Source organism: Entelurus aequoreus, linkage group LG21, assembly GCF_033978785.1.
Source record: "Entelurus aequoreus isolate RoL-2023_Sb linkage group LG21, RoL_Eaeq_v1.1, whole genome shotgun sequence".
Lineage (NCBI taxonomy): Eukaryota > Metazoa > Chordata > Actinopteri > Syngnathiformes > Syngnathidae > Entelurus > Entelurus aequoreus.
In genome coordinates this window covers 8,150,914-8,163,454 of record NC_084751.1, presented here as the reverse complement: position 1 = coordinate 8,163,454, position 12,541 = coordinate 8,150,914, and the positions used below count along the sequence as shown (strand labels likewise).

General features: G+C 39.4%; 1 protein-coding gene across 5 annotated transcripts in view; it reads left to right on the top strand.

Annotated features, from left to right (window-relative positions):
- Window positions 1–12,329, top strand: part of LOC133638872 (rho GTPase-activating protein 44-like) — a 62,108-nt gene extending 49,779 nt beyond the window's left edge. The window contains exons 16-22 of one of the 5 annotated variants that reach the window (XM_062031879.1): window positions 1,176–1,356; window positions 4,178–4,195; window positions 5,951–6,130; window positions 6,417–6,875; window positions 7,271–7,377; window positions 11,035–11,403; window positions 11,879–12,329. In XM_062031879.1, the coding sequence (XP_061887863.1) occupies window positions 1,176–1,356; window positions 4,178–4,195; window positions 5,951–6,130; window positions 6,417–6,875; window positions 7,271–7,377; window positions 11,035–11,403; window positions 11,879–12,042 (1,478 nt within the window). In that variant the 3' untranslated portion in view covers window positions 12,043–12,329. Of the gene's footprint in view, window positions 1–1,175; window positions 1,357–4,177; window positions 4,196–5,950; window positions 6,131–6,416; window positions 6,876–7,270; window positions 7,378–11,034; window positions 11,422–11,513; window positions 11,532–11,878 lie in introns of all 5 variants that reach the window. The other 4 variants (XM_062031878.1, XM_062031877.1, XM_062031875.1 and 1 more) reach the window with 4 other exon arrangements.
- The last annotated feature ends 212 nt before the right edge of the window (window positions 12,330–12,541 follow it).

Here is a 12,541-nt window from a genome sequence, read left to right as displayed (position 1 = left end):
TTTAATGATTTATTTCAAATGTGTTATTATTTCTCGATTTAATTATTTATTTCAAAATTTACTTATTTCATGATTTAACAAATTATTTTTAAAATGTATTTCATGATTTATTGTTTTTTTTTAATGATTTCATGAGTTAAATATTTCAAAAAAAAATTATTTGATGATTTAATTATTTATTTAATGATTTATTTATTTCAAAGTTTAATTATTTATTGATTTATTTCATGATTTAACAAACTATTTTGCATTTTTTGATTGCATGATGTAATGATTTATTTCACATTTTTTAATTATTTCATGATTTAATTATTTCACAATTTTTTAAATTGGATGATTGAATTATTTATTTCATGATTTATTAATTTCAAAGTTGAATTATTTCATGATTTAACAAACTATTCAAAAAATGTTGATTTCATGATTTGATGATTTATTTCACATTTTTTAATTATTTCATGATTTAATGATTTATTTCTTGATTGAATTATTTATTTCAAAATGTACTTATTCCATGATTTAACAAATTATTAATTAGCAAATTAATCAAGTTTTTTTTTCCCATGAGTTAATTATTTCACGATTTTTTTTAATTTGATGATTTAATAATTTATTTATTTCAAAGTTTAATTATTTCATGATTTATTTCATGATTTAACAAACTATTTTACATTTTTTGATTTCATGACTTAATGATTTATTTCACATTTTGTAATTATTTAATGATTTAATTATTTCACAATTTTTTTAATTGGATGATTTAATGATTTATTTCATGATATACTCATTTCAAAGTTTAAATATTTCATGATTTATTTCATGATTTAACAAACTATTTTACATTTTTTGACTTCATGACTTAATGATTTATTTCACATTTTGTAATTATTTCATGATTTAATTATTTCACAATTTTTTTAATTGGATGATTTAATGATTTATTTCATCATTTATTCATTTCAAAGTTTAATTATTTCATGATTTATTTCATGATTTAACAAATTATTTACAAAAAATTAGGTTCTCACCCGACTTGTCCAGGGTGTACCCCGCCTTCCGCCCGAAGGCAGCTGAGATAGGCTCCAGCACCCCCCGCGACCCCAAAAGGGACAAGCGGTAGAAAAATGGATGGATGGATGGATGGATGGAGGTTCTCACCCGTGTTCCTTCCCCAGAAATCGAGTTCAACGTGACGGGCAACTACGGAAGTCCCGTCCACGCCAACCACAACGCCAACTACTGCTCCATGCCCTCGCCCGACTTGGAGCTGGTGGAGCGCAAACAGAACGATCAGAGCCGCCGCCCACTCAGCGTGGCCACCGACAACATGATGCTGGAGTTCTACAAGAAGGACGGGTAAGATCCTCCTCGCAATTACCGATGCCTTCAGAGGGCCACATTAATTGATCTGGTGGGCTACATTAAATGGTGTGGCAGACCACATTAAATTATGTGGTAGGTCACATTGAATGACGTGGCAGGTCACATTGAATGACATGGCGGGCCACTTTAAAGGATGTGACGAACCACGTTGAATGACATGGCGGGCCACTTTAAATGATGTGACGAACCACATTGAATGACATGGCGGGCCACTTTAAATGATGTGATGAACCACATTGAATGACTTGGCGGGCCATTTTAAATGATGTGATGAACCACATTGAATGACCTGGCGGGCCACTTTAAATGATGTGATGAACCACTGACTTGGCGGGCCACTTTAAATGATGTGACGAACCACATTAATGATGTGGCGGAACACATTGAATGACATGGTGGGCCACATTAAATATTGTGACGGACCACATTAAATGATGTGGCGTATGGAAACCCAGGTTGATTTAACAAACTATTTTTAATTTTTCGATTACATGATTTATTTCAAATTTGTTATTATTTCACGATTTAATTATTTATTTCTTGATTTAATTATTTATTTCAAAATTTACTTATTTCATGATTTAACAAATTATTTTAAAAATGTATTTCATGATTTATTGTTTTTTTTTCTATTATTTCATGAGTTAAATATTTTTTAAAAAATGATTTATTTATTAAAGGATGTGGCAGACAACAAAGAATGACATGGTGGGCCACTTTAAATATTGTGACGGACCACATTAAATGATGTGGCGTATGGAAACTAAGGATGATTTAACAAACTATTTTAAATTTTTCGATTACATGATTTAATGATTTATTTCAAATTTATTATTATTTCATGATTTAATGATTTATTTCTTGATTTAATTATTTATTTCAAAATTTACTTATTTCATGATTTAACAAATTATTTTAAAAATGTATTTCATGATTTATTGGTTTTTTTTCTATTATTTCACGAGTTAAATATTTTTTTTAAAAATTATTGATGTATTAAATGATGTGGCAGACAACAAAGAATGATATGGTGGGCCACATTAAATATTGTGACGGACCACATTAAATGATGTGGCGTATGGAAACTAAGGATGATTTAACAAACTATTTTTAATTTTTCGATAACATGATTTAATGATTTATTTCAAATTTGTTATTTCACGAATTAATGATTTATTTCTTGATTTAATTATTTATTTCAAAATGTACTTATTTCATGATTTAACAAATTATTTTTAAAAATGTATTTCATGATTTATTGTTTTTTTAAAATTATTTCATGAGTTAAATATTTTTTAAAAAAAAGATTTATTTATTAAATGATGTGGCAGACAACAAAGAATGACATGGTGGGCCACATTAAATATTGTGACGGACCACATTAAATGATGTGGCGTATGGAAACTAAGGATGATTTAACAAACTATTTTTAATTTTTCGATTACATGATTCAATGATTTATTTCAAATTTGTTATTATTTCATTTCTTGATTTAATTATTTATTTAAAAATGTACTTATTTCATGATTTAACTAATTATTTTAAAAATGTATTTCATGATTTATTGTTTTTTTTCTATTATTTCATGAGTTAAATATTTTTTTTAAAATTATTTATTTATTAAATGATGTGGCAGACAACAAAGAATGACATGGTGGGCCACGTTAAATATTGTGACGGACCACATTAAATGATGTGGCGTATGGAAACTAAGGATGATTTAACAAACTATTTTTAATTTTTCGATTACATGATTTAATGATTTATTTCAAATTTGTTATTATTTCATGATTTAATGATTTATTTCTTGATTTAATTATTTATTTCAAAATGTACTTATTTCATGATTTAACAAATTATTTAAAAAATGTATTTCATGATTTATTGTTTTTTTTTAATTATTTCATGAGTTGAATATTTCAAAAAAAAAATTTATTTATTAAATGATGTGGCGGAACACATTGAATGACATGGTGGGCCACTCTAAATATTGTGACGGACCACATTAAATGACGTGGCGTATGGAAGCTAAGGATGATTTAACAAACTATTTTTAATTTTTCGATTACATGATTTAATGATTTATTTCAAATTCGTTATTATTTCATGATTTATGATTTATTTCTTGATTTAATTATTTATTTCAAAATTTACTTATTTCATGATTTAACAAATTATTTTTAAAATTTATTTCATGATTTATTGTTTTTTTTTCTATTATTTCACGAGTTAAATATTAAAAAAAAAAAAGATTTATTTATTAAATAACGTGGCAGACAACAAAGAATGACATGGTGGGCCACATTAAATATTGTGACGGACCACATTAAATGATGTGGCGTATGGAAACTAAGGACCAGAGGACAAATATATGAAATGAAAGTGTCAAATCAAGTGTAAGAAAATAGTGCAAAGTGTGAAAATGTAAACATAAAGAAACCTGGGAAATATTTTCTGCAGGTTTAGTGGCAGGAAGTTACAGCTGTGCTCTAAAGGGTGAGCTCAGGTGGTGTGGTGTTAGCGGTCTTGCCTCGCATTATGTACAGACCGCATGGGTCTGACTACGGTCCTCTTTTGAAGAAAGCCATTAACTGACTTTTCCTCTTTTATACACAATTTCTTCATTTTGACTTTCTCTTCTCACTCCATGCAAACAATCAACCAAAAGGATAGTCGATACTGTCACCTGATTGGCTGTCAGCGTGTCACGTGATCACTCCCTGCTTTCTCACAGAGCATTATATCATAACACTGTGCTCATTGTTTGCTTCATTGTCTCTGTTCAACCACGCAGCATCAGGAAGATACAAAGGTACAGTATCGACCCTGTGTGTGTGTGCGTGTGTGTGCGTGTGTGTGCGTGTGTGTGTGTGTGTGTGTGTGTGTGTGTGTGTGTGTGTGTGTGTGTGTGTGTGTGTGTGTGTGTGTGTGTGTGTGTGTGTGTGTGTGTGTGTGTGTGTGTGTGAGCATGCATGGAGTGAAGTTGACAAAGGAAGTGAAACAACTTGTGTGTCACATACAGTGGAACCTCCATTTACAAACTTAATTGGTTCTTGTGCTGGGTGCGTGAGTCCAAAAGTTTGTATAGTGAAGCGCATTTCTCCGTAAGAAACAATGTAGATATGAATATTGGGTTCCAGCCTCGACAAAAATCTGTGTTTTAGTCAAGGTTTGTCCACTTTAAACACAATATAATGTAGTTACGTGACAATCGGCCGCTTATCTCTACTGCTGCGGCGGCTTGTGAGCACCCAGTTTGAGGTGATTAGCCATGTGCGTCGTATAAAGGTCGTATAAAAAAGGTTTTGCAAATGCAAATGTTTGCAAAAAAGGTTTTGTAATTGGGAAGTTTTCAAAAAGAGGGTTTGTAAATGGGAACATTTGCAAAAGAGGCTCTGTAAATGAAAATGTTTGCAAAGAGAGAGTTTGTGAATGGAAAACTTCGCAAAAAGAGGGGTTGTAAATGGAAATGGTTGCAAAAGAAGGTTTGTAAATAGAAACGGTTGATAAAGATGGTTTGTAAATGGAAAGGTTTGCAAAAGAGGGTTTGTAAATGGAAAAGTTTGCCAAAAAAAGTGGGTTTGTAAATGGGAAAAGTTTGCTTAAAAATATGGTGTGTAAATGGAAACAGTTGATAAAGATGGTTTGTAAATGGAAAGTTTGCAAAAAGAGGAGGGTTTGTAAATGGAAACGTCTGCAAAAAGAAGAGGGTTTGTAAATGGAAACATTTGCAAAAAGAGAGTTTGTAAATGGAAACATTTGCAAAAAGAGAGTTTGTAAATGGAAACGTTTGCAAAAAGAGAGTTTGTAAATGGAAAGTTTGCAAAAAGAGGAGGGTTTGTAAATGGAAACATTTGCAAAAAGAGAGTTTTTAAATGGAAAGTTTGCAAAAAGAGGAGGGTTTGTAAATGGAAAGTTTGCAAAAAGAGGAGGGTTTGTACATGGAAACGTTTGCAAAAAGAGAGTTTGTAAATGGAAAAGTTTGCAAAAAGAGAGTTTGTAAATGGAAAGTTTTCAAAAAGAGGAGGGTTTGTAAATGAAAACGTTTGCAAAAAGAGAGTTTGTAAATGGAAAAGTTTGCAAAAAGAGAGTTTGTAAATGGAAAGTTTGCAAAAAGAGGAGGGTTTATAAATGGAAAGTTTTCAAAAAGAGGAGGGTTTGTAAATGGAAACGTTTGCAAAAAGAAAGTTTGTAAATGGAAATGTTTGCAAAAAGAGGAGGGTTTGTAAATGGAAAGTTTGCAAAAAGAGGGTTTGTAAATGGAAACATTTGCAAAAAGAAGAGGGTTTGTAAATGGAAACGTTTGCAAAAAGAGAGTTTGTAAATGGAAAGTTTGCAAAAAGAGGGTTTGTAAATGGAGGTTCCACCGAATTGATTCAACGTTCCTGAATTCCCCCGCTGAAGTTGGCGTGCACATGTTTGTACGACGAGCGGACCATTCTGCCTGAAACGGCGGCCGCGGCATCCAATCAGCAGCGTCTCACCTGTTGTGACTTGAAACCAGCCCCGCCCCCTGCTCCAAGCCCCACCCCCTTGAATTGAAGTGTGCGTGTGTGTGCCCCTGCAGCATGGGGGTGAGGGTGATGGACACTTCCTGGGTGTCCCGCAGGGGCTCGTCGTCCTCGCGCAAAGCCTCGTCCACGCCGCCGAGCGTGCGGGCGCCCACCCCGCCCTCCGACGGGCAGGCCCCCGAGCCGCCCGGCTCCCCCTCCCCCACCCCTCCTCCCACTAGCGGCGAGCGAGCCAGGTAAGGCTGTTGTCCCCCGACCTCCGCCCCCGTCGCCGTCGTCCTGTTCCCACCTCCCCCTGCAGCCCCCCCAGACCAGCGCCCCCCCCCCTTCAGCCGTTGACCTTTGACACCAGACTCACGTTGTCTTCTGCTTTGCCGCCAGCCCCCGCATGTTTCACAGCGTCACCTTCCATTGTCGCAAGGCTCTGCACTGGATGAGGTGACCTTTGACCTTCAGGAGGCCTTCTCGCCGCCCACTTCCTGTCAGCGCCGCCAAACCTTCTTTTTTTTTTTATCGTTCCAGCTCGGACGACGCCTCGGACTCCTGTAACGCCCGCCCCTCCCCCGAGGAGGAGAGACCGCCCCCTCCTTACCCCTCGCCCTTCTCCCTCCCTCACCCCAGCTCCCGCCCCCTCTCCCGCAGCCCCGAATGCGTCCCCCCCGGCCCGTCGCCCTCCCCCCGTCGCTCCGGCCACAGCCCGCCCCCCTTCCTGCACTCCTGGTGCCCCTCCCCTCCGCCGCTTGACGTCAACTCCAACCCCAGTCTTGGCTCCGCCCACCTGCCCAAACAGACCTCGCTGTGCGACCCTCCGCATGCCCTCCTGTCCGACGCCAACGGCTCCGCCCCCCTCTACATCAAGCCCCCCCTCGTTCTCACTCGCCACAATCTCTTCCTGGGTCCCCACAAGCCCCCCAACGCACCCCTCTCCGCCCCGCCATCTTGGGCCACCTGTGGCAGAGAGAGAGGACGGAAGGCCGCTAGGTAAACACACAACCAACAGGTGAAGGGGTGGGGTTTGATCCCAGCTCCGCCCCTCCCAGCACCACCCTCTCTTCTTATGGAATTTTAATTTGAGCGCCGCGTTTGCGGTCCGTGACCTCGCACGTTGCCAGGGAATCCCGGAGGCGGTTGCTAGGCAACAAAGGAGCTCCAAAGCCTGGCGATGAGCCACAAGCGGTAGACTCCCGATAAAATGTCCATGACATCATCGTGATGTCACAGCACGCTCATTTGCATGGCTCCGCCTTGGCTTGGAACGCTCCCGCCGCCGCCGCGCTCGCTGGTGAAGGTCAAATAGGAGAAGATGGGGAGTTTGAGTGTGACCTTGGACTTGTGTGTCCGGAGCTGAAGGTCCATGTTTGTGTCCTCCCTCTCAGCACGCTGAAGAACAAGGAGCTTTCTCCCGTCATCGGACAGAAGGGATTCCAGGTGGTGGTGACCTCTAGTGGCCAGTCTGAGCACAGCCCTCACAGCCTGAGGAGAGGTCAGACCACCTTCTTCTTTACTCACTCATTACACTTTTCACTTCATTCATTCATTCATCACACAATTGACTTCATTCACTGACTTATAACACAATTGACTTCATTGATTTATAACACAATTTACTTGATTAATTGACTCATAACACAATTTCCCTAATTGATTTATAACACAATGTACTTAACTCATTTATAACACAATTTACTTGATTGACTTAATTTACCTAATTAATTGATTCATTCCACAATTTACTTGACTAATTGATTTATAACTCAATTTACTTGATTAATTGATTTATAACTCAATTTACTTGATTAATTGACTCATAACTCAATTTACTTGATTAATTGACTTATAACACAATTTACTTGATTGACTTATAACACAATTTCCCTAATTGATTTATAACACAATGTACTTAACTAATTTATAACACAGTTTACTTGATTAATTGACTTATAACAAAATTTACTTCATTATTTAATGTATAACACAATTTACTTGATTAATTGACTTATAACACAATTTACTTGATTGATTTATAACACAATGTACTTAACTAATTTATAACACAATTTACTTGATTTACTTAATTTACCTAATTAATTGATTCATTCCACAATTTCATTGATTAATTGATTTATACCACAATTTACTTGATTAATTGATTTATAACACAATTTACTTGAATGACTTATAACACAATTTCCCTAATTAATTTATAACACAATGTACTTAACTCATTTATAACACAATTTACTTGATTGACTTAATTTACCTAATTAATTGATTCATTCCACAATTTACTTGATTGATTGATTCATACCACAATTTACTTGACCGATTGATTTATAACTCAATTTACTTGATTAATTGATTTATAACACAATGTACTTGATTAATTGACTTATAACAAAATTTACTTCATTATTTAATGTATAACACAATTTACTTGATTAATGGACTTATAACACAATTTACTTGATTGATTTATAACACAATGTACTTAACTCATTTATAACACAATTTACTTGATTGACTTAATTTACCTAATTAATTGATTCATTCCACAATTTACTTGATTAATTGACTTATAACACAATTTACTTGATTGACTTATAACACAATTTCCCTAATTGATTTACAACACAATGTACTTAACTAATTTATAACACAATTTACTTGATTAATTGACTTATAACAAAATTTACTTCATTAATTAATGTATAACACAATTTACTTGATTAATTGACTTATAACACAATTTACTTGATTAATTGATTTATAACACAATTTACTTGATTAATTGATTGATTAACTTTTTTGACCATGGGGCCCAACTTTTCCACTAGAGAGGGAAACATATATATATTGTATTGTTATTATATATGGAAACAAATTGTAATGAAATGAATAATAAATGAAGTATATTCCGTACAGAGCACGCAGGTATCGAAGATGCAGCCACGAAGTTTAATGGGCAACATTTTTTTTCCCCATTTGTGAATTTGTGAAAGTGAAACAATCCAAAAAGAATGCAACTGTAAGTTAATACTACTAATACAGACACTTGGAAACGTGTTAGCTTATTAGCTAATGACGCTAGCTTGTTTACATTACGATAGCAGGTAGAAATATGCATGAAAACACTCCTACAGACATCACACATGGGACACTTTAGTAAGTAAGAATTGTTGTAGTTTTATTGTAAAACTTACTAACGTTGCTTGGACTGATGAATGACGAATCTATACGAGTAGAAACGCTATGGACGGCTAGAAGGCGGAACGGCACTTCTACTTCCAGTGGAAGGCTCTAAACAGAAGGGCACTGCTGCACCTGCAGTGAGTGAATTCGCCCAAAAGGTGGCGCCATAGCACAAACAATAACACGCCATTTCAATGTACTTCCATCCATCCGTTTTCTACTGCTTGTCCCTCTCGGGATCGCGGGGGGTGTTGTAGCCTATCCTGTACTTGCTTTTTTTTTTTTTGCATTATTCGCGTCAGCAAAGAAAAATCCATAAATTGGTCGCACCGTCTTATAAGCCGCAGAGTTCAAAGCCTAGGAAAAAAGTAGCGTCTCATAGTGTGGAATTTAGGGTAATATATCAAATTAAATTAACTGTTAATAACATGCAAATACACCACTTTAGTCATCATTTTTGCGCTTAAGAAACTTCTCTATGACTTTCTTTTGTTTGTTTGATTTTGTCATTACTGCCACAACTGGTGGGAAAGTGTATTACACCTGACCACGAACAAGTGGTGGGAAAGTGTATTACACCTGACCACGAACAAGTGGTGGGAAAGTGTATTACACCAGACCACAAACAAGTGGTGGGAAAGTGTATTACACCTGACCACGAACAAGTGGTGGGAAAGTGTATTACACCTGACCACGAACAAGTGGTGGGAAAGTGTATTACACCTGACCACGAACAAGTGGTGGGAAAGTGTATTACACCTGACCACATACAAGTGGTGGGAAAGTGTATTACACCTGACCACATACAAGTGGTGGGAAAGTGTATTACACCTGACCACAAACAAGTGGTGGGAAAGTGTATTACACCTGACCACGAGCAAGTGGTGGGAAAGTGTATTACACCTGACCACGAACAAGTGGTGGGAAAGTGTATTACACCTGACCACGAACAAGTGGTGGGAAAGTGTATTACACCTGACCACGAACAAGTGGTGGGAAAGTGTATTACACCTGACCACAAACAAGTGGTGGGAAAGTGTATTACACCTGACCACGAACAAGTGGTGGGAAATTGTATTACACCTGACCACGAACAAGTGGTGGGAAAGTGTATTACACCTGACCACGAACAAGTGGTGGGAAAGTGTATTACACCTGACCACGAACAAGTGGTGGGAAAGTGTATTACACCTGACCACGAACAAGTGGTGGGAAAGTGTATTACACCTGACCACGAACAAGTGGTGGGAAAGTGTATTACACCTGACCACGAACAAGTGGTGGGAAAGTGTATTACACCTGACCACGAACAAGTGGTAGGAAAGTGTATTACACCTGACCACGAACAAGTGGTAGGAAAGTGTATTACACCTGACCACATACAAGTGGTGGGAAAGTGTATTACACCTGACCACGAACAAGTGGTGGGAAAGTGTATTACACCTGACCACGAACAAGTGGTGGGAAAGTGTATTACACCTGACCACGAACAAGTGGTGGGAAAGTGTATTACACCTGACCACGAACAAGTGGTGGGAAAGTGTATTACACCTGACCACGAACAAGTGGTGGGAAAGTGTATTACACCTGACCACGAACAAGTGGTGGGAAAGTGTATTACACCTGACCACATACAAGTGGTGGGAAAGTGTATTACACCTGACCACGAACAAGTGGTGGGAAAGTGTATTACACCTGACCACGAACAAGTGGTAGGAAAGTGTATTACACCTGACCACGAACAAGTGGTAGGAAAGTGTATTACACCTGACCACATACAAGTGGTGGGAAAGTGTATTACACCTGACCACAAACAAGTGGTGGGAAAGTGTATTACACCTGACCACGAACAAGTGGTGGGAAAGTGTATTACACCTGACCACAAAGGTTATAAATAAATATAAATGGCGGCCCTATGGTCAAGAAACATGTTGTCTTTCTATCTCCCCAGCCAAGAAGTCGGCGCCGATCCCTCCCAAGGTTCCTTACAGCCAGATGGGCGGCGTGTCGGAGCCGTCCACGGGTCAGCCGTCCCCGGTCAGCCTGTCGCCCACCCCCCCCAGCACGCCCTCGCCGTACGGCTTCGGCTACCCGCAGGGTTATGCCACCATCGGCTCGGTGGGGCACGTCCACGCCGCCGCGCCGTCCCTGTCCTCGCCGCCCTCGCTGGCCGGGACGCTGGCCAAGCCCCGCCCCACGCCCAAGCCCCCCCGCCAGAGGCCCAGCCTGCCTCCGCCTCAGCCGCCCTCCACGCCCGGCGCCGGCCCCGAGCCCTCGGGCCTGCTGGACGGTCTGTCGGCCGGGGAGAGTCTGTCCACAGGTGAGAGTCTGTCCACAGGTGAGAGTCCGCCCACAGGTGGGCGCCACTTTGCCGTGCCACTTCCACCCGACGTACTCACCTTCTTGTTGTTGTTGTTGACTCACTTGCAGCCGTCTGACACTTTTAGGGTAAGCAGGACTTCCTGTGGTCGCCCCGCCCCCTCCCTCCCCTCCGCCATCCCCCATGAGTGCGACCATCGCGTCCATTTCCTCGCCGCTCGCATGGCGGCTGATGCATGGCTGGTGTGGGGGGGGGGCGTGGCCTGGGTGGGTGCTGACCACGCTAACTTATCAGCTTGGTACCCATGATGCATTGCTCCCCACCTCCTCCCACCCACCACTCCCCAAATCCCCCCGCCTCCTTTCCGGGTAGTCATGTGACATCACATCCTCCCCTCGTGTCTGTGTGCGCATGGCCACGCCCCCTGGGCGGAGTCTTCCCCCCCCCCCCTGAGTGGTTGTTGTGTCGCCCGCAGGTTGGCTGTGCAGCCTGGACATGCCCGTCATCAACATGGACCTGGACGCCCTCCTGGACTTGGCCCGCGTGTCCCACCTCCGCCACTCGGTGGCGCTGATGGACCGGACCTACTGCAGAGCCGGCGAGTCAGAGGGGGAGGAGTCAGAGAGCACGGTGCTGTGATAGGACAGTCACCTTTAGTTTTAACCTTTGACCCCGCCTGCGCTGAGAGGAGCGGCCATCTGTGTCTCACCTTTGACCTTTTCTTTGCCTTACTCCGCCCACTTGCGTCGCCGCCTACACAGGAAGTACTCTGCTTGGACGTGTGTGTGCGCGCGCGCGTGTGTGTGTGTGTGTGTGTGTGTGTGTGTGTGTGTGTGTTGAGGATATTAAGGTGAAGTTACAAAAAGTCTTAAGTATTTAGTGCAGGGTGTCCAAACTTTTTCACACACTCAATAATGAAAACATGCGGGGGCCATTTCTATGTTTATTTTTAAAAATATACAATATATATACAATATGAATATATATCCATATATACATATATAAATATATATATATATATATATTTTTTTTTATTTATTTATTTATTTGTATATATATATATATATATATATATATATATATATATATATATATATATATATATATATATTGTATGCCTTAATTGTCAAAACCCTGT